Source organism: Neomonachus schauinslandi, chromosome 2 (genome assembly GCF_002201575.2).
Source record: "Neomonachus schauinslandi chromosome 2, ASM220157v2, whole genome shotgun sequence".
In the NCBI taxonomy this organism is placed as follows: Eukaryota; Metazoa; Chordata; class Mammalia; order Carnivora; family Phocidae; genus Neomonachus; species Neomonachus schauinslandi.
In genome coordinates, this window is record NC_058404.1 from 48206180 (window position 1) to 48226477 (window position 20298).

General features: G+C 45.9%; 1 protein-coding gene across 2 annotated transcripts in view; it reads right to left on the reverse strand.

Annotated features, from left to right (window-relative positions):
- Positions 1-1574: 1574 nt before the first annotated feature.
- Positions 1575-20298, reverse strand: part of ADRA1A (adrenoceptor alpha 1A) — a 121736-nt gene continuing 103012 nt past the window's right edge. Inside the window, exons 2-3 of one of the 2 annotated variants that reach the window (XM_044912565.1) lie at positions 5474-5856; positions 1575-1622 (exon numbers count right to left, since the gene is read on the reverse strand). In XM_044912565.1, the coding sequence (XP_044768500.1) occupies positions 1575-1622; positions 5474-5856 (431 nt within the window). Of the gene's footprint in view, positions 1623-5335; positions 5857-20298 lie in introns of those variants that run through there. The other variant, XM_021698855.2, reaches the window with a different exon arrangement.

The following is a 20298-nucleotide window of genomic DNA, read 5'->3' on the forward strand; positions in this document are numbered from 1 at the left end:
TCCTTCAGATGTTAAGAATAGATAATACACCCTTCCTTAGCTTTGTCCCTCACAGGAAAGACCTGAGATAGGCGAAATTACTTGGCCAAGTGCAAAGTGTTACACAAATGGGAGGACATACTAAGCTCATGTTGGGACATCCTGTCTTAGCTTCTTTTCTATTGCATCTGAAGGCACCTCCCCTACTTGGGCTTCTTAATAGGTTGGCGCCTTCATTATTTTTTTTCCTACAAATACAGTATGAACTTGCTCTTAGATTTTTTTTCTCACCTAATTAAGTCTGTATTTCTCATAGCTTAGCTCTAATCATTTCCAGCTTATAATGTGGCTCTGTTGACTGGAATATAGAGGGAAAGTGCTGTAAAGACTCCCGAGCCACAGGGAAAAAACAATCATTTTGTGTTTGGAAATGAAGCAGCAAGCAGCTTCAGGGCAGTTCCTTGCTTGTCAGTTGCAGCAAAGTGTTAGGAAACCGCGCATCCTGCTTTGAGCGATGTCCAGGGTAAGTCTTCTCCTTCCTCCTCAACACCGCCCCCTGCCCACCGCCATACCCTTCCTTCTAGCCGGGAGACTCAGGAATCCATGTTGCGGTAGCAGAGAAGAAATATTTTCCTGCACAGAGCAGATGAGCTCCATCCTCAGCCCCCACGACATCTGGATCTGGGGTGAGGGGCACGAGTGAGGCCATGCTGATGGGAACAGGGGCAAGGGGCCCGGTGTCCTCTGCCGAAATCCTAATTTGCTTTTGCCAGCCCCGGCCCCCAGAGTCATCTCCACTCACTCAGCTTGCGGGGACTTTGGAGGGCCAGGAGGCCACTGTTGTCATTGCTTTTTGAAGACGGTGGACCCCGCAGCAGCCTGGGCTGAGCCCTGCTCCCCGGCACAGTGGGTAGACAAGGAGCAGGTGGCAATGGTGTTCCAACCAGGCTGGACCGGAGCTGTGTGCAGGTGGTTTCAGGGTTAAAAGTCCTAGTAGCATAAAAAGAAATCAGAGTAACAGTGAGCACTCCTCTGATGCCTTCCTACTAGTCACCATTGCCTTCTTTTCGGTCACCCTATTTTTGCTTGCAGAGTTTACCTTCCACGGGCTTGGGCTCCCTTCTCCCTTTGCTGACGCGCAGAGCTCTTTCCTTAATTAAGTCAACAAGTACTCATACGCAGAGGCAGCATCTCTTTTGGCAAGAGGACCTGTGCAGAACCAACCCCAGAAGCAAATGAGAATGTTTGTCAAGCTCGGATAAAGTAGCTGTGATCAAAGAGCGAATCATTACCTGCCCAAGCAAAAAGTTCTTAAAACCTTCTCGCTCCCAGGCGGTGGCCATGGGACCTCTGGGGCCAGAAGATCTGCGTGATGGGTTCAGTTTGAGGGGCCGAGGCAATCCGAGATACTCAGGGCATAAAGCTCTCACTTGCAAAAAGGAATCCAAGAACAAGTGGACGCCGGCTAATCCACAGCCACGGCTGCCAACTGGTTCTTCCTTTCCCAAGATGGCCTACGTCTCTGGCTACCTGGGGATCAGCATTGTGAGCCATTCCCCTATGGGGACACACATGAAATTCACATGTTTGACATGCTATCTGGGCTTGGTGTAATTCCTGGGGAAATATCTATAATTCCTTCTCTCTCTCTCTCTCTCCAACTCAAATAAAAAAATAATGTTGGAGTACCGGGGACAGTGATGTTGCATTTGTAATTTATTTTAAAAAGGGATATACTTCCTGAAAGTGTGCCAATTAACTCTGATTGGTAGTCAGTAACTCTAACATCCTATGCAACGTGTTTCATATCCACAACTGGGTTTTAACATTCTAGGCCAATGCAGCCTCTTCTGCATTCTCTTATATGCCCATCTGCTCCCAGTTTGATAGAATTTGTCTTTCTTGCAAGGCCTGAATAACTTTCCATGTCATTATCCTCTAAAAAATGGTGCAGTCTGAAAGGTAGACTTGTAGGCACCAAACCCTTCTGATTCTGATCTGTTTTGGGGATTTGGCTAGGCTGGAGTTTGGCAGCATATGTATGGAGGTTGATTGGAAGGCAGATCCCCGAGAAACAAAATGTTAAAACGCTGCAAGGCTTCCTATCCTCAGCATCCCAATCCAAACTGGGGAACATCCCTCCCCCCCAACTATTTAGGAGGCAGAGGCACGGGAAAAACGTGTAGACTTTAGTGTTAGGCAGATCCAGGACTGAGTCATGGTTCCTCCCTGGCCTAAGGCGAGTCCTTCATCACTCCCAACTATCACCTTTGAAATAGAAAGGTGAAATTGCTATGAGGTTTAGAGCCAATGGGGTATAAAATGTCCTGCCGATGCCTGGTGCACAGAAGAACCTAGCAAAAGAAAACCTTACGAATATATTTATTTAGCCAAATATCACTTGTCCACCATGGCTGGACAAATCCAGGTGAGTAGTGAGAGTTTGAAGCCTTCATGTTGGAACCCACAAAGTGATGACAAGCAGAACGGTCTTGGACAAGAGAGGAGTAAAGGCAAGTGGAAGAAAAGTGATAAGCAAAATGCTTTCCTGAAATCCTGGCAATAGCCTGGGGAAATGTTCAAGTAGAGAGCTTCAGGGTCTCCCTGAAGGCATGCAATTTGAACTGCAGAAGAAACTCAAGTTTGGCCTATCCCATCATGTCAAGTTGATTTTTTTTGCGATGTTTCGATAGTCTCAAAGCAACTGCTTTTTATAACACATTAGAGAAAACATTGTGACCACTGTTGCTCTGGGTAAATTCTTCAAACTCCAAATAGAAGCAGTAAACATGTGAGTATAAATATGACAATCATTTGTTTAACTGTGACAATTTTAGAGAGTTTTTGGCATGCTCAAAAGGTACAGAGATTTTTGTGGATGAGTAAAAAATAACTCGAGTATTGTTTATCCCACTTTGACTAAGTCTTGGGTGACATTATCAATTTCTTGTAAAATTGGCGTATTTATACCTAATAGAACGTTATGGGAAAGGAAATAAATGTTAAAGTTTGCCTCCCTGGAGGGACTGGGTTGGTGAAGAGTGTAGCAGATAATTCTTTATGGACCGTTTCACATGAATACAATTGTCATGGTTCTATCTGATGACCAAACGATTTCCTAGTTGTTTATTTTGATTAGAAGTGGCTTCGGTGCTAGCTTTCTGGTAATCCTTAGCTTTCTAAAATCTAAAACTTAAATTTGTCCGGGAATGAGTTTAAGGGGAGCCATATTTTATGGAAGCAAAACTATTACCATTCTTTTCGTGGGGATGCCCTTCCTGTGAAGGGAAGCCTGACAAAAGGGGTTTTTAAAATTCAGATCCCGAAAGAAGCTCTTCTCGACAATGTAACTTATCTTTCCTATCAAGGCAGAAGACAAGCGCAGTTCGCATACTCGAGTCCTTCCCTGATGCTTACGTCCATAATAGGACACCCACATCTGGTAGAGCTGTTATGGGACATGCGGACAGACCAGAAGAATCTAAAAATCCGGCCAATATCTGAAGCCAGAATCATAAGCACAAGGCATGGCGCCTGTCTGGTCAGCAAGAAGACATTCTCCAGAAAAGGCTGAAAAAGCAAAATATTCAATAGCCAAGCACGACTGACAACAGCCTCAAACCCACATGCAAACATACCCCCTCCCCGCCCCCATGGCAGTGTGCAAAGATATTAGCCTTAAAGAAGCACTTGAAGAAATTTTCATTTTGCTGCATGGGAAGAAGAAAAGATAATGGGCCCCTACCTTGGCTGTGAAGGCTAAATAGGGGCTGTAATCAACTTTGAAATTCTTAGAGGAAATTACTCCAATAGGGGGAAGAGGCTAACAGAAATGGTCAGTCAGCAGTTTTCGATCAGTGATTCTGGCCAGGAATTATGCCCAAACCATAAATCTTATTTTATATTCTTATTGTGGGATGTGAAAAATATTTTAATTCTTTACATACGATAATCGGCTTCCTCTTTAGTCATATACCGAGTTATTAAGGTTAGCCAGAATTTGGTATACAGAAAGCAAAAGCAGCACGTTCCCCAAGTTCCCATAGAAAGTGGGAATAGATGAAGTGAACGGGCTCCTGGATCTTTCACCAGAATAAATGGGCTTCTGTCGAAAACTATTTGCAAATTCCGGCTTTAGACGATTTTCTGGTGACCAGTCGGTATCCTCCCAAGCTAGGCATGTGTATCTCTCAAAGTTCGGGAAGGATATACCTGGATCCTAAGGCTCATTCCACCATGCTACCTGTGCATTCAGGGCTTTGAACCTCATTCCTTAGGCAGTGGCGAAGCCGCGGAGGAAAAATGGAAGTCCGGAGGCGCCTTCCAAAGTACTATAAGCTCTGGATTTTCATACTGGTGTTCTGGAAAAGGTAAGCGATTTGCCAAGAAAAGCCTTTCTAGGCCACATCGAAACGGCTGTGCACGAAGTTTGCAGCCTCTTAGCATGAAATTAGCACCCGCCCCACCCCACCCCAAACCCTTGATCTTTAAATATGTTTCACAAGAAGTCTTCCTCCATTTGATCTTGGAACCGCTTACTGGAATTTTTTCTGCAGCAGGAAAGTTGAAAAAAAAAAAAAACGACCCTCACCCCTCCTGTCTCCCATCAGGAAAAGCCATCTTTTCCCCGACTGTCTAGACCCAAGCATAGAGGAGCCTCCACGAGTTCCGACGCGTCATGAGGGCCCCTCACCCTCATCTTTAGGGAATCGGGAGCAGGAGCTGGTGAAATGGCAGCAAAAGGTAGATCTCACTGTCAAGTTGCACCCAAGTTAAGAAACTGGATATGGTCAGAAATGGTGGAGTTTAAAACGTGCTCTAAAAATAATGTGCCTGGATACTGGCCACCATCTTAAGGCTCTTCCTCTCCAGGCCCTCTCCTCGTAAATATCCAACGTGGCTGTCAGTAAGTTTAGCCTGAAAATAAAATCCCCTCACTCCATCAAGAAATAGCTCCAAACTTAGAGTGTGTGCTCAAAATATTCATGATGAAATCATAACCTTATATTTATAGTCTTTTGGATTGTGTATGACATTCTGTTTCCCATGGTGTTTTTCGTTGCAAGGGCCAGACGTGGAAAGCGGCCTCAGAGGATGACTGCGAGAGCATTAGCCTCAAGGAAATGCTGTTTATCATCATTTGCAGCCGGATGGTTGCGTGATATCCTCCTTCTTCCCTGAGCCCTACCCACTGCCCCAGAGTCGGGTCTCTTCCCCCCACCCTATTCCCAGATGGTCCCCGGCCCCTGGTCTTGTCTTGTCATTCAGGAAGAGTGAACTGGCCTTCCAAGTAGGAAGTGGGGTGGGTGCCTAAGTTCATTCTTTCCCCCCCAATCCCCTTCCTTCTGATCTTTCCTGTCCTCTAGACTTCCTCCCCATGTTCACTGAGGGAGATGGTGTGGATCTTAATGGTTGGAACTTGGTGGGTCTCTCCATGGCTGGGGGTTGAGGGCCCCACACAGCAGCACACCTGCAAAAAGCTTTTACTTCTCACCCGGGCTGTGGTGCAGGCTGACTGGTCTTTGGACACTGTACTCCTGGCAGATTCACGGGGCACTGAAGAGAAAAATTTCCATTCACAGACCCCATCCGTCTTGGAGATCTTATAGAAGGTCTCTCCTGATCCCACTGGGATGCGCACCAGGTCCTTGTGCTGCCCCTCCACGGCGTGGCTGGGAGGGTGCAGGGTATAGCCTGGGGTATGTTTAGACTGCTTTCTGCGGAGACACTGGATTCTCAGGACATTCTGGAAGGCCTTTTTAAACTCTTGACTGGAGCACGGGTATATAATGGGGTTGATGCAGCTGTTTAGGTATCCGAGCCAAAATGCTATTTTAAAAACTGTTTCTGAGGGCTTGAAATCAGGGAAGAAAGACCCTGGAAGAAAACACAGATTTATACATATTATTTGCAAGCCAACAGGCCAACTGGCTAGGAAAACAAGCAAACAAACCAACACACTTATTTGTACGTCTCTCAAATGTTTCATGTGATTCCGAATGCGTCTGCGTTTCTCACATCTGACTGGCTAGCCCCTACGTGTAATATCCTCCGAGGCTGTTCTCACCTGGTTCATACGTGCAATATCTATTATGGGAGCCAGACCCACTGGGTGGGTTTGTACCAGTTCTCATCAACATCGCTTGATGGCTGCGATGAAGCTTTAAGTAATAAAAAAATGAAATTTAGGCTGAGCCCACATACCCGAGTTGTTTTGACGGCATTTAAAAACAAGTTGGGGGGTGCCTGTCAGTTAAGCGTTTGCCTTCAGCTCAGGTCATGATCCGGGGGTCCTGGGATCGAGCCCCGCATCAGGCTCCCTGCTCGGCAGGGAGCCTGCTTCTCCCTCTCCTCCCCGCTCGTGCTCACTCGTCTCACTTGTGCTCTCTGTCACTATCTTTGTCTCTCTCTCAAATAAAAAAATAAAAATAAAATCTTTAAAAAAATAAAAAAAATAGAAACAAGTTGGAATCCATTAAAATAAGCCATATTAAAATGGGGTTACCTAAATATTCCCTTTGTTCTTTGATGTGGGGTTACATAGACACAGCCTAAGTTATTATGAATCCCTTCTCTCCCGAACATGGGAATTGTATTTTTTAATGAGAATCCAAAATTCACAAAGTATTGGCCTTGCCAACTTTCAGCCAGCGATTTTCTATTATGCCGAAATGATGACGATTATTGTTGATGGTGCCTTTTGATGTTCTAGTATACTCCCCTGCTCAACATGCGCCAAGGGCTGCCAAATGCTTGTCAGGCACTTGACATTGAGGATCCTTCACAGTACCCAATGTAAGCTAGCTTTCTAGCATTAATACTTTTACTCTAACCAGACTCACCACCAACTTGACCCATCATGGCTCATTTTTTGGTCCTCTCAAGTTGGGTCTTGATGTCTAAAATGTTCTTTCCCATCCTCTTTACCTGCTCAAGTCTTATCCATTAATTTACGGAGGGGGGGAGGGGAGTCAAGTTTCAGACCTCTTTACATCTTATACAGTAGCTGTCACCTAGATCTTGGTAGCAGAATGACAAAACAATGGAACCCTAAAGCACGAACAATCTTAGGGATTATCTTATTTAATTAGTGAGTTTTCAAATTTAAAAAAAACAATGATTAAAAAGTTGTCACAAACTTGATTGCTACAGTGAGGGATAATCCCACTGCCATGGTGATGGATAAAGGCATACAGAACTCACAGCGTTCTTTATTCTCTGCACCACTTTTTTCTTTTGCATCAACCTAAGGTCTTGATTTCACATCTTTCTTTTTCTCTCTGCTCGACAGACCCATCAGAGTCATGACAAACTGTTGGGTGTGTTTAAGATCCACTCTGGTGAACATTGCCCTGCAACTCAGCAGGGTATTTGACAAATACAAGTGAAAGTGAACTCAAACATTATAGAACCAAAGAAGACAAAATGGTACGGTGGTGGATGGGAACATTTATTGCCTCTGAAACACACACCCACATACAGATGATTGCTGTTACGTGAGAAAGTATTATTCTTTAACTCCAAACCACTTAATGTTTTCCTGTAATTTTAATGGAACCTACTCATATTGAGTGCCTGGTTTGCAGTAAAATGCTTTAAATACAATTTAATCACCATTAGTAACATTAAGAATTATGGGACTCTTATCAATATCCCTACTTTAGACAAGGAAAAAACTGTGGTTTAATGGGGTTGAATAACTCAGTGCAGGTCACTCAGGCAGATAACTAATTACTGGTAGAGCTTGGATGTGAGATTGGCCAGTTGGACTTTAGGATCTATGTTTCCTCATGGAATATCAAAATATACTGGAATAACACATCTCTTGAGAAGGAAGATGGTGTATGGGGAGTGATGAAGTGCACAGTTGGTGGAAGCGAAATTGGAAAGATGCTTTTTCAAACTTCATTTGAGAGGTGGAGAAAGTGGCCAACGCCAACATGACTGGTGGTTTAGTGTGAATATGGTCAGTTCTAGAAAAAAAAATCATCTTACATTATGACACCTATATATTGTCCACTATTTCTTTCTAATAGTGACAGCTACAAGATTAAGGGAACCTGCTTCACAAAGGCACGCCTTGGCCTGGGCTTAATGAGAATATGAGCCTGGCATACCCTGTCTGGGGAGCTCACCATTCTGTACATCAGGTAGGCAGGGGATTGCAAAAAAAAAAAAAAAATATATATATATATATATATATATATATGAAGTATGAATTATGAATGCGAGTGCTAATAAAGTGATTTGGGAACCCTGGAATTTCCCACCATCTCTTCAAGGACACTGTCCTCACAGAGCCCAGTTTTGCATTCATGAATCTCAAGAATTCTCTTCCTTCCCTTGAGCCCCCTCGAATTCCAGGTCTGGCTGACCCAGAGCCGGGCTCTAGGGTTCTCTATACAGTGGCCTTCCTGCTGTGTCCATAGTTTAAGAGGTAAATACGGGTTTCCCAGTCTATGTGCTCAAAACACCATCTCCTCCCTGCAGCTAGGGTATTGGGTGGGACAGGGAGATGGTTAAAATGAATTTACGACAAGATTGGAATGTCAGACGGTCTCCAGCTTTAATGTTCCAGGGATATTGTCTTGGGTAATGCAAGCAAATCTCCAGATGTTGGCTTTTCAGACGAATCGAGAGATTCTTCTGGACCACAGGCCTTCATCAATGAGCCCCTTTTAATTTACCCCATTAAGTGTGTGACAGCACCTAGATGTGTCGAAACCTAGCACGATCTGCCCATTCCCAATCTGACGATCCCATAGGGGCAGGTCGTGGGATTCATTTCTCCTACTGGTGTGTTCCTTCTCCCTTGGGTGGGGGGGGAGTTCTCCTTCGGCAGCTGCTCGTAGGTATGAGCAGAGGCGCTCATAACTGTCCGCCGTCCTTGAGGAACTTTCCAAAGAGGTGAGAAAAGCCAGCACGGGCTGCTTCCCTCCTTACTCACATCCTTCGATCTCTTTCCACCTTTCATTTTTACTCCCCTAGGACAGGGAGATTGAGCTGGAAAAGAGTTGCTGCTGTCTGGTCCCCAGCAGGGCTCCCTCATCCCTCCGTCTCCTCCTCTGCCCACACCTTCTCACTCAGGCACCGTCTTCTTGGCGATCCCCACTATTTCTATCCCCAGCCTCCATTTCTTCTCAGATCCCTTGCTTCTTGATGACGATGACGCTTTTTAGAATGGGAAGGCTACTGAGTCATGCGTCTCCCTGCCTTCCACCCACCATGGCGCGGAGCCCCAGGGTGGAACCGCGGTTCTGGGATGGTGCCTCTGACCCAGTCACTAGGCCATAACCCCCCTCTGAGCCTGCACAGTGTCAGTGTTGCTCGCTGGCGGAGTTCTAGAAGCCAGCACGACTCATCTCTTCACTGAGTTTCCTTCCACCACTTGGTCTGCTGCAGAATTTCTGGCTCTTTTCTTTTCGGGACCCTCCAAACATCTTGGTGAACTAAAATTTGGCCAGACGAGGTGGGTACAGCACGAGTTTATCCTTGAACACCATCCATGCCTTCACCCTGGGAGATTCAGAACCCTCACCTCCACTGTTGAGGCCTCTACATTTCAAGGGGAAATTCGAACTGATGGCTTCAAACGATGCTACTTATGTCTCGTCACTCAATGTCCTCTCCATTGGGAACATGTGACCTTTCATTTCTGACCCAGGGCTCATCTGTAGGCTTATGATGGGGGCCACTGGGAGCCACTCAAGTGAAGGCTTGGCCACCTAGAGTCACATTTTAGCTACCAAGTGACAGCACTGTTTTCTCTCAATGCCCCCAACACAAGAGAAAACCAGTTTTTCTGCCACTGTTGGTCTCCTAAGTGAGTTTTCTCCCCCAGTGCTTCAGTTCATTCTAAAAAGCAGTGAGGATCCAAATGGAGTTCTCAAATTCCAACCCAGCACTGGTCATGAGAAGCTTCTTCTTGAGTTCAGCTCTCTCAGAATCAGGGTGACTTGGTATGGAAGCAGAAGGCTAGGAGTCAGTGTTCTTGGTTCTAGTCTTCCAGCTTCTATGCTTCATTTCACCCACCTGCAAACTTCTCATCTTAATGACAACTTTGGGAGAGACCGGGTTATGATAAGCTCGAATTAGCCGGAGTCACAGAATGCCAGAACGTGGAGAGTGGCAGGCAGAAACTTAGCACCTAGCCAGCACCGACATCCTTCCTTATAGATGAAGACAGTGAGGCCCGGGTGGGGAATGGTTTCCACAGAATCACCTGGCTCACTGGTGGTTCAGCCAGGCCTAGACCCACGCAGACTCCACGCAGTTTCACCCATTTCCACTCTGATCTTGGGTTCCATTTAGCAACACCGCCATGGCCCAGGAAGTGTTCATGGCAGTTCTGTGCAGCTGTTGTCATAGGACGATGACAGGTTTTTTCAGGGATCATGAGAAACAAAGGGGAGGAGAGCAGCACCATCAATAACGACAGCATTTAAAAAGTCATAATGTAGTGTTCAGACCCTGGAAAAAAGCACAGTGGGTGATGATCTTGGAATGACCCATCTGCAGGGTATCACATTCTGAAAATTGGAGTTTAAATGACTCTAATTAAAAGAATGTGGACTCCAAAGGAGAAGCTAATGTTATGTGACACTGGGAGCAAATGACCCTTAATTGTTTCTCCCCATCCAACCCGTGGTCTCTCTGTGCATGTGGTACTGGTCTGTGACTAGTATGCGTCCGGTGAACAGAGGAGAGATGCGAGCTGTTGCACAAAGAGGCGGCCAGGGCCCCAGGCCAAGGAGTTCCAGTGACAAGCAACATTCAGGCCAGATCAGTGGCATCTTCTTGACCAGAAGAAAACTCTGCCCCACTTAACAAAACCCCAGAGAAGAGCTGTCGGAATCGAAGGATAAGTGCAGGACCAAGTTTCTTGTCATCCCAGAGTCTACCAGAGGCCTCTGTGTTGGGCTGCCAATTTGGCCGTGTCTGAGTGACATCCCTGAGCCCTCCGGAGGCTCATCCAGGGACCACCCTTGGGCGGTTCTCAGCCAGACAGGAGACTGTACGTTCTCCACCTAGAATCATGGTCAGGAATATCGAAGAATGCTGGCCAGACGGACCAAGCTAGAACCCTAGGTTCTCAACTGAACATTCATGGATAGACTCCCCATGAAATGAAATACAAGTCCACGTACGCACAGAGATTCATTTTCTTGAGGAGAGGACTCCAGCTTCCATCGGCTTCCCACCGTGGTCTTGGGGACACAGAACTTGGCTAAGCCTGGCTCCCAGCTCCTGAGAACAAGCCGTACCTCCGGCCGGCACAGCTCACTGAGCCCATTTATCCTGATGACTGCATCAAGCTTACAAACGGGGCAAGGGGATGTTAGGTCCACACGTCTTTAGAAGGACCTGCTCTTCTTTTCTTCTATTTAACTGAGGCTTGAAATAGTGTAATTCTGGTCTTGTGCCTGTTGGGGAAGTAATGTGGTTGCTCCTTTCAGAGAGTTAACATGTTGAGTCTTTTCTGAACTTTCTGGCAGGAAGCTGGGCTAGCGGTCAAGGGGAGGAAGGCTGTGTGCGAGGGCGCAGTAGGGGTAAAGATGCACACTATGTGCTGGGTACACAGCACTGAACAGAACAAACCCTGGGTGCTCTGGGGACTGCCCAGTGCAGATGGGAGTGCTGCCCCTTTTCCCTTTTCCCAGAGACTGGGGTTACTGGTCTACGCTTTCTAGTGTCAAGAACCACTGCTTCTTCCAACCCAGGCAAGGAAAGAAGTCACCTGGGGGAACATTCTTTCATACCTCACAGTTCTGCAAGTGGGAGACACTCTTTAATGGGACTCTTCTGGCTGGCTGAGTGTGGCTCTGCAGAATTAGGGATTTTACTCTGGAAGAGTCCAGGCTGCTAAAAGCAAAGCTCTACGAAGGGTTTTTCTCACCAGCTATCAAAGCCCCAACCAGTATTCCTCCTTTCAGAGGGTCTCCTGGAACACACGTATTCAGTCCCAGTGCTCGTGATAACCTGCGGAAGAACTCGTGCCCAGCTGGGCTAGAACCGCTGCACAGTTCCCTCAAGAGCATCCCGCGTAGTGTGTTTCCTTTTGCAATAATCAATAATTCAAACACTTTCAAAAGACAGCAAGATTCCCGCCCCCCCTTTACTTAACAAACAATAACTTGATCGGGGAAAACGCTAGCAATTAAGCGCTCATGTTCTTTTGTAGGTTGTCTCCTTAAAAGCGCTCTCCTTTCATAAATCAGCCCGTTTTCCAAATGTTGCCACTTTCATCAAGGTCATCACTGTTTCATGAGTCTACCATTTGAAACATCTTATCATCTCCACCCAAGAACTTTCTCCAGACACCTGGTCTAAAGAAGAGTAGTCCTCAAGCTAGCGGGTTGCTTCTTTCTTTTGTGGCACATATCCTGGTTTGCAAGCTTTCGAAAATGTTTTTCATGTGATGAGGACTTTTCAGATTTACTCTCTTAGCGCCTTTTAAGTATGCAATACAGTGTTATTAACTGTAGTCCCCATGATCCCCAAGATGTACATTATATCCTGTGACTTATTTGTTTAATAACTGCAAGTGTGTACCTTTTGACGCCTTCGCCCATTTCACCCACCTGCTGCCCCCCTGCAAGTTTTCTTGTTTTCTATGTTTTCTTTGATCGACTGTGCTCCAGAGTGTGCAATAAGCTCGGGGGGGCGGGGGGGGGGCAGCTGTCGTTCTCACTGTAGGGCAAGCCCAGGGGCTGGCTCAGTCCTGGAAAGGAGTATGCCTATTTCACTCCTATGCCTATTGACTCCTCCTCCTCTTTGTCTCTTCTATTCCAGCCAGTCACCAAGCTTCCTGATGTTTTCCTTCCAAACTCCTTTTTAAGCTTTGCCTTTCCCCTCCACAGCCATCCCCGCTCCCCTGCATTGTGGCAGCGGAGCATGGAGGATCTCTTCGCTTCCAGCCTCACTCAGTGCTGAGCCAAGAGTGCCCGACTCGTCACCCTGCAGCCTTGTGAGGATGGTGCCACTTTCCCACTCAGAAACCTAGGGAGTTCAGGACCAGGGACCAAGAAGGCATGGATCGTCGTTTAAAGCTGGGTGAGTCACTTGCCCCTCCTGAGCCTCAGTTTCTACTTCTGTGAGATGAAAGGTTTCCACCAGGTTATGGTTACCACCCCTTGCCCCCTATAAAAACATTCACCTCTAGGAAAACTGAAACAGTCAAAAGTGAGCATCAGGCCCATGTCAGGCGGGATGGTTAAGGAGCCCCGTGGGGGATGGCCAGAAGGGAAAGGGGCAGACTGGAAGGGAGGGCACCCAAGGTTTGGGGTTAGGTTTTGAGGAGGACATTGTAATGTCCTTCCTGGTGATTTGTGTCTAAGCTGGAGGGGAAGAGGGGCGGAGAGGAGACATCCAAGGGCTGTGGTCATGAGCCACACCTGCGAAGGAGCTCATGCAACCCCCAGGCCCATTGACGAGTTATGCTGAGTGGGGAGGGCTTTTGCTCTTCTGCACGGGGCACAGCACGCTCAGGCTGCTGGTGGCTCTAGGCTCCTGTGCCCCTTGCTCATATGGGGGCTGCACACATGCACATCTAGGGCCTGAGAGGCTCTGACACTGGTCATCTGGTAATCTCCAAGCGGATGGCAAAGACAGAGAAGAAAGTGATGGAAGCCATGAGGCAAAATTTTCAGAAATAACTAGAAGGGAGGGAGGCTTTTCAAGGGGCTCAGTGACACAGTTAAGGGAACCTCATAATGGTGAGATCTGTCAGGATGTGCGCTGTGAATTATCTTTGTGCTGCTGATAAGATCAAATTCAAGCTTATCACCTGTCATTCCAGGCCCTTCATCATGTGGTATCCCCAGCCTTACACAACCTCCTCTCCCATTACTCATTCATTCAACAAAATGATTTGCTTAGTACCCTCAGTGAGGTAGGCGCTGTTGTAGATACTGGACATAGAATGGTCAGGAAAATGAGTACGGTTCCTGTTCTTGGAGTTTACGTTCTGTGAGGATTTCCAGTAAGTGCCCATGAAATTGAACTGTGGATTTCCAACACCAAGGCTTTCTTCTTGCCATGGTAGACTGTTCGCCATAACTCTGTTAATCCACCAAGGTGACTATGGCCTCAGCTCACGTGATTCTTGCCTTTGTTCTCCTGCTCCTCTCTCAGTGACTGAGCCTCTCCCCCGTATCCTTTCCAACTGGAATCCATTCCGATTGTCGATCTTCAAAGCTGTGTTCAAAATCCAGCTCACCCATGAACCCTTCCTGCCTGGCGGTCTATCTCGTTTTCTCCCCATTCCCCCTAAGCATTGGACCTTAGCACTTTTCTCTGTAGTACTCATCACCACCTTCTATACTTATTTCTTACCCTCCCTTTTTCTTGAATATAAACTCCCTGAGGGGCAGAAGTTTCTGTCTTTCCATGTCACCGCTGTATCCTCACACCTATGGTAGTTTACGGCATATGGTGAACCACAGTAAACACTGCTGCATGGATGACTCAGTCCATCCTGCGGTTCTAGTCTCTCCAAAGACACACAGCACTTCTTAGCCCTCACTTACATCTCCCTCAGTGATGAACATGATTCTTAGTACTGCCTCAGCAGGTGACATTTGTTGATAGCAGAAAATGGCATTTTGAATAAAATTCCTGCTTCAGGTACTTAGAGCTGGAAACATGGAACAAGAGGGGCTGTCTTACCTCACATTCCAACACTTTATCTTGCCGACCTTCGAGACGCTCGTATTTACATAAAAACAAAACCATTCTACAAATAATTTTATACGGCTAAGTCACAGGTACTACCTGAAATTATGACTTCCAGTGCTTATAAAGACATTTTATAGGGTCTTGCAAGAAAGGCCGAAGCCTGTAATTAAGATGAGATCGTCATCAGTAGCCTCTCCTCTTTGTGGGATGGGAATCCAAGGCCAAACCCCACAAATCCGAAGCAGTGACACAAACAATCAAAATCGGTCACCCAGGGTGGGCAGCACGGGAGATTCTCAGAAGGATGTCCCTGCACGGTCCGCTTAAAGGCTAAGGCCGGTTTCATTCCAGGTTCTTGCCGGCAAGGACATGGGTGAGTCGGCCGGCGCTTATGTGGTAAGAGGTAAACAGGTGAGGAGGCAGATGGACTTTTGGTTCTGGACTGCCTATAAAGATGCCAAATCCGAGTTCTCTGGATAATTCTCTACTTGGAAATGACATCCCTGGTCCTCTCACCGGGTCACCCAGAGGCATGTCCCCTGATGCTATGATCATCCTCCAGGAATATCCTCTCTCCCTGTTTCAGGCAGAACAGGAATGATACTGTGATCTCCACTCCCAGCACTGGCACACCCCCGCCCTGCTCAGGTTAAGCCAGGGACGGAGGTTGTCTGTGGACCCTGCTTACCTCTCCGCAGTCCTAGACTCAAGCGGGACCAGACCAGCTGAGTGCTTCACTCACCTCCATCAAAAACAGGTGGTGTTCAAACTAACAATGTATATGCGTAGGCATCTTAATAGCTTGTTTTCAAAATAAAAAGTGTCTTTTTGGAAGCCATAACATGGCTTCTAAATATAGCTGGGCAAACCAATTTTAAAATGCAAAAGGGACTGGAAAAATTTTCTCTTTAGTTTTAAAAGGCAGTAGAGTATGGCACTGTTTTGATTACAGACATCTTTGAAAAGCAGAATTGACCATGCTTCCGTCTTTCAGTATAAATGCGATACTGAGAAATCTCAGTTTTGCTGACAGGGGACAACCTCACTCTTTCCAAACCTAGCTTTTCTCAGTTCTCAACTGAGAACTGTCTGATAGTCAAACAGGGAAGAAAGACATCGGGGAAGCTTACCCATTTCTATGGCTTCAGTTTCTTTCTTTGCCTTGATGACTGTCAAATCTCCATCCTGGTCCATCTCTGGCTCCTGAGCTCTGGTTCTGCACATTCAACTATTACCAGACATCTTTCCTGATGTTTCCAAACCGTCTCATCCTTAACATCACCAAACTGAACTCATCTCTCACAAAACCTACTCTTTCTTCTCTGCTCCATCCTCAGTAGATGGCACCCTTTCCCCTAAGTTGTACCAGCCGGAAACCACCATCACCCTCAACTCTCCAGTCTCCCACCTCCTTGGCGACATCCAATCTCCCAGACCAGACTGCTGAGCCTTCTTTCTCCTTGTCACCATCCATCTTAGTTCAGGCCACCAGCATCTCCAGCTTATCAGCTCACTAACTGAGCTTCCTGCTTCTAGCCTTACTTCCTTTCAATCTACTGCCCCCATTGTAGCCAAAGAAACAAACTTGATTATATCTTCCTTGATCAAATCATTTCAATGACTCTTCACTGAATGCAAGATCAAGTACAAATTCTGTACTATGACTTATTAAGTCCACAGGTCTGGGAGACTGAAAATCCACTTTGCTAGATAAGTAGTTAGTAGAGATGGTGATCCAAGTGCCCAAAGGCTCCAGTTAGTATTACAGAAAAGTAGAAAATTATTAACCAATAGGAGTTGAATATTTGCATAATTGTTAATGCAACTAAGTGATACAGTATCTTTAGTTCACTAGGATGTGGTTGGGGGTCATAGTGGTTGATGTATCATAGTTTAATCCTAAGGAATAAATATATGGCATCCAGAAGGCAGCTTGTCCACTAAAAAGTCTTCCCAAGGCCAGAGCGTAGAAACCACTCATGAATTTTCAACTGTTCAGTGATTCAAGATAATGGTTTTGCAAAATTCCTGAGTCTGGGAAACAGAGAGGGAGACAAACCATAAGGGACCCTATAATTGTTCTATAGGAAACAAATGGAGGGTTGCTGGAGAGGAGGTAGGTGGGGAGAATGGGGTAACTGGGTATTGGGCATTAAGGAGGGCACTTGATGGAATGAGCACTGGGTGTTACATGCAACTGATGAATCTCTAAATTCTACCTCTGAAACTAATAACACACTATATGTTAATTAAATTGAATTAAAAAAAAACCAACTTCCCGAGTCAGGAATAAAGATGCCTGAAAGATAAACACAGACAGTGGGGAAGAAAAGCCAAAGACGGGGACAAGTACATTTGAGGCTGCCTGAAAAGAATGAATCCTCATGGCGTGGTGTGATGTTCTATTACCCCAAACAGTCACATTTTTAAGGAAAGGTTGTTACCCACTGTCATGATTCCCCTCTGAAATGGCCCACCCAATATTTGCTCAGATCAGGTGATTAATTCAGAACACATCCGCTAACTGTGAACAGTCATTTCTGGATGTACTGCTTGGAACAGTGGCCTTCTGGAGCACCTGCAGCAAAGCTGGCTTCGTTCCCCACACAGGTGGTCAAGCCGCAGGTTTTCTCCCCGGGCTGTAGTTGTCAACTCGTCTTTCATTCACAGACACATTTTCACGGGAAGAGAAGAACACTACCATAGTTTGTCAAAATGAAAATAATGATGCCCCCTGTTTTTGTTTATTCCAATTTGATTCTGGTGAGTTAGAAGTTAGCTCCACTTCATGTCCCAAGATAGGTGTCAATGTTACCAAGTGGATGGCACAGAAACATATTAGAATCTGGGGGCTCTGACAGGTTTCCATTTTCCTAAAGTTTTTTTTTTTTTTTTTTTTTTCCCACAAGGCTTCCATGTATCTAGGAATAACTAGAGGGAGGCTGCTAGGGGCAAAGAGACCAACTAGGAGACTAGCACATGGGTCTGCCTCAGAATTCTGACAATGGCTAGAAGCTATGGGAGGACAGATTTGGGCTGCCCTGGAAATTGGTCCTATCAATGAAAGTGTCCTAGGATAGGATGGATAACCAATCCTTGAGGTATCATACTGGGGATTCAAGCATCATCAAGCATCCTATTAAGATATTCTTGGGGGTGGAGCAAGATGGCGGAGGAGTAGGAGACCTGGATTTCGTCTCCTCTCAGGAATTCAGCTGGATAGGGATCAAACCATTCTGAACACCTACAAACTCAACAGGAGATCGAAGAAAAGAAGAGCAACAACTCTCTCATCAGAAAAGCGCCCACTTTCTGGAAGGTAGGACGTGCGGAGAAGTGAATCCGAGGCGATATTTGGGAGGATAGACGGCAGGGGAGGGGCCTCCGGCGGCCGCTTCTGGCAAGTGATAGAGCCGCGGAGCACAAAATCGGAACTTTTAAAAGTCTGCTCAACCGAGGGACGTCACTCTGGTGGCTAAGCGGGGGGTGGAACCCTCCGGGACAGTGTGGTCTGAGGACCCTCAGGGTCACAGAAAGACCGGGGGTGCCTGAGTGTGGCAGAGCTCCCAGGTATCGGAGCAGGGAAGCCGGCTGCAGAGGCGGAGCCCAGGTGCGGGCTCTCAGCTAGGGGTTCCCATAAACCGTGATCCGCGGCACAGTCGGGCCCCTGCTCCTCCAGCAGGGACCCAACAAGCGGCAGATCCGGGGAGACTCACCTTCCTCCCCCGGGAGGAGCCGCACGGGAGCGCACCGCAGGGATCTGCTGGGTTTGGAGACTCCACCCGGGGTCGGGTGCCAGAGATAGAAACGCGCAGTCACAGGCCGGGTGAGCACGGAGTGCGGCCGGAGACCGGGGAGACGGAAGTGACTGACAGCTTTTCTCTGGGGGCTCACTGAGAAGCGGGGCCCCGAGTTCTCGGCTCCTCCGCGGCGGAGATTGGGAGGCCGCCATTTTCACTCTCTGCCTCCAAAGCTGTACGGAAAGCTCGCAGGGAACAAAAGCCCCGGAGAGCAAACCTGAGCAGATTACTTAGCCGGGAGGGGGCAAGGGCGGGGCAATTCCGCCTCCGGCAGAGACATTTGGAAACCACGGCAACAGGCCCCTCCCCAGAAGATCAGCGAAAACAGCCAGCCAAGGCCAAGTTTACCGATCAATGAGAACGGCAGAACTCCAGCGCTAGGGGACTACTGCACATAGAATTCATGGCTTTTTTACCATGATTCTTTAGTCTTTCAAAGTTAATTTTTAACTGTCTTTTTTTCTTTTTTTTTCTTTTTGAATTTTTCTTTTTCCCTTTTTCAACCAACATCTTATCAATCCCTTTTTAAAAAAAAAAACATTTTTATTTTTCATTTTTAGAGTCATATTCTATCCCTTCATAGTAGTTACCCGTATTTTTGGCTTATATATATAAGTTGTTCTCTCTTTAAAATTTTGAGATAGTTTCTTCTAACAGATTAAAATATACCCTAAATCTCTAGTATATGGTGTTTTCTATTCCCCTGCCTGATCACATCCTCTCCCTTTTTTTTTCTTTTTTAAAATCCTCTTCTTTCTTTTTTCAAACAACTTCTTATCAATTCCTTTTATAAAATTTTTTATAATTTCCATCTTTACAGTCATATTCCATCCCTTCATCATATCAACCCTTATTTTTGTACATATATAAGTTTTTCTTTCTTTAAAATTTTGGGAGGCACTTTCTTCTAAAAGACCAAAATACACCCCAAATCTAGTGTGTGGCACTGATCTATATACCAGCCTGATCATATTTGATCACATTCTGGTTTTTTTGTTGTTGTTGTTGTTGTTGTTGTTTTGTTTTGTTTGTTTTTGTTTTTGTTTTTATCTTTATCTTTTTCTTTTTTTTCTTTTTCTTTTCTCTCTCTTTCCCTTTCTTTTCCCACTGCTTCAAGTCTTTTCTGATTGGTTTAGAGTATATTTTCTGGGGACGTTGTTACTCTGCTAGCATTTTGTTCTCTCATTAATCTATTCTCCTCTGCACAAAATGACAAGACGGAAAAAATCACCTCAACAAAAAGAACAAGAGGCAGTACCGACTGCCAGGGACCTACTCAATACGGACATTAGTACGATGTCAGATCTAGAGTTCAGAATCATCACTTTAAAGATACTAGCTGGGCTTGAAAAAAATATGGAAGTTATTAGAGAAACCCTTTCTGGAGAAGTAAAAGAACTAAAATCCAACCAAGTAGAAATCAAAAAGGCTATTAATGAGGTGCAATCAAAAATGGGGGCGCTAACTGCTAGAATAAATGAGGCAGAAGAGAGAATCAGTAATATAGAAGATGAAATGATGGAAAATAAAGAAGCTGAGAAAAAGAGAGATAAACAACTACTGGATCACGAGGGCAGAATTCGAGAGATAAGCGATACCATAAGACGAAACGACATTAGAATAATTGGGATCCCAGAAGAAGAAGAAAGAGAGAGAGGGGCAGAAGGTATAATGGAGCAAATTGTAGCAGAGAACTTCCCTAATTTGGGAAAGGAAACAGGCATGAAAATCCAGGAAGCACAGAGAACCCCTCTCAAAATCAATAAAAATAGGTCAACACCCCGACATCTAATAGTAAAACTTACGAGTCTCATAGACAAAGAGAAAATCCTGAAAGCAGCTC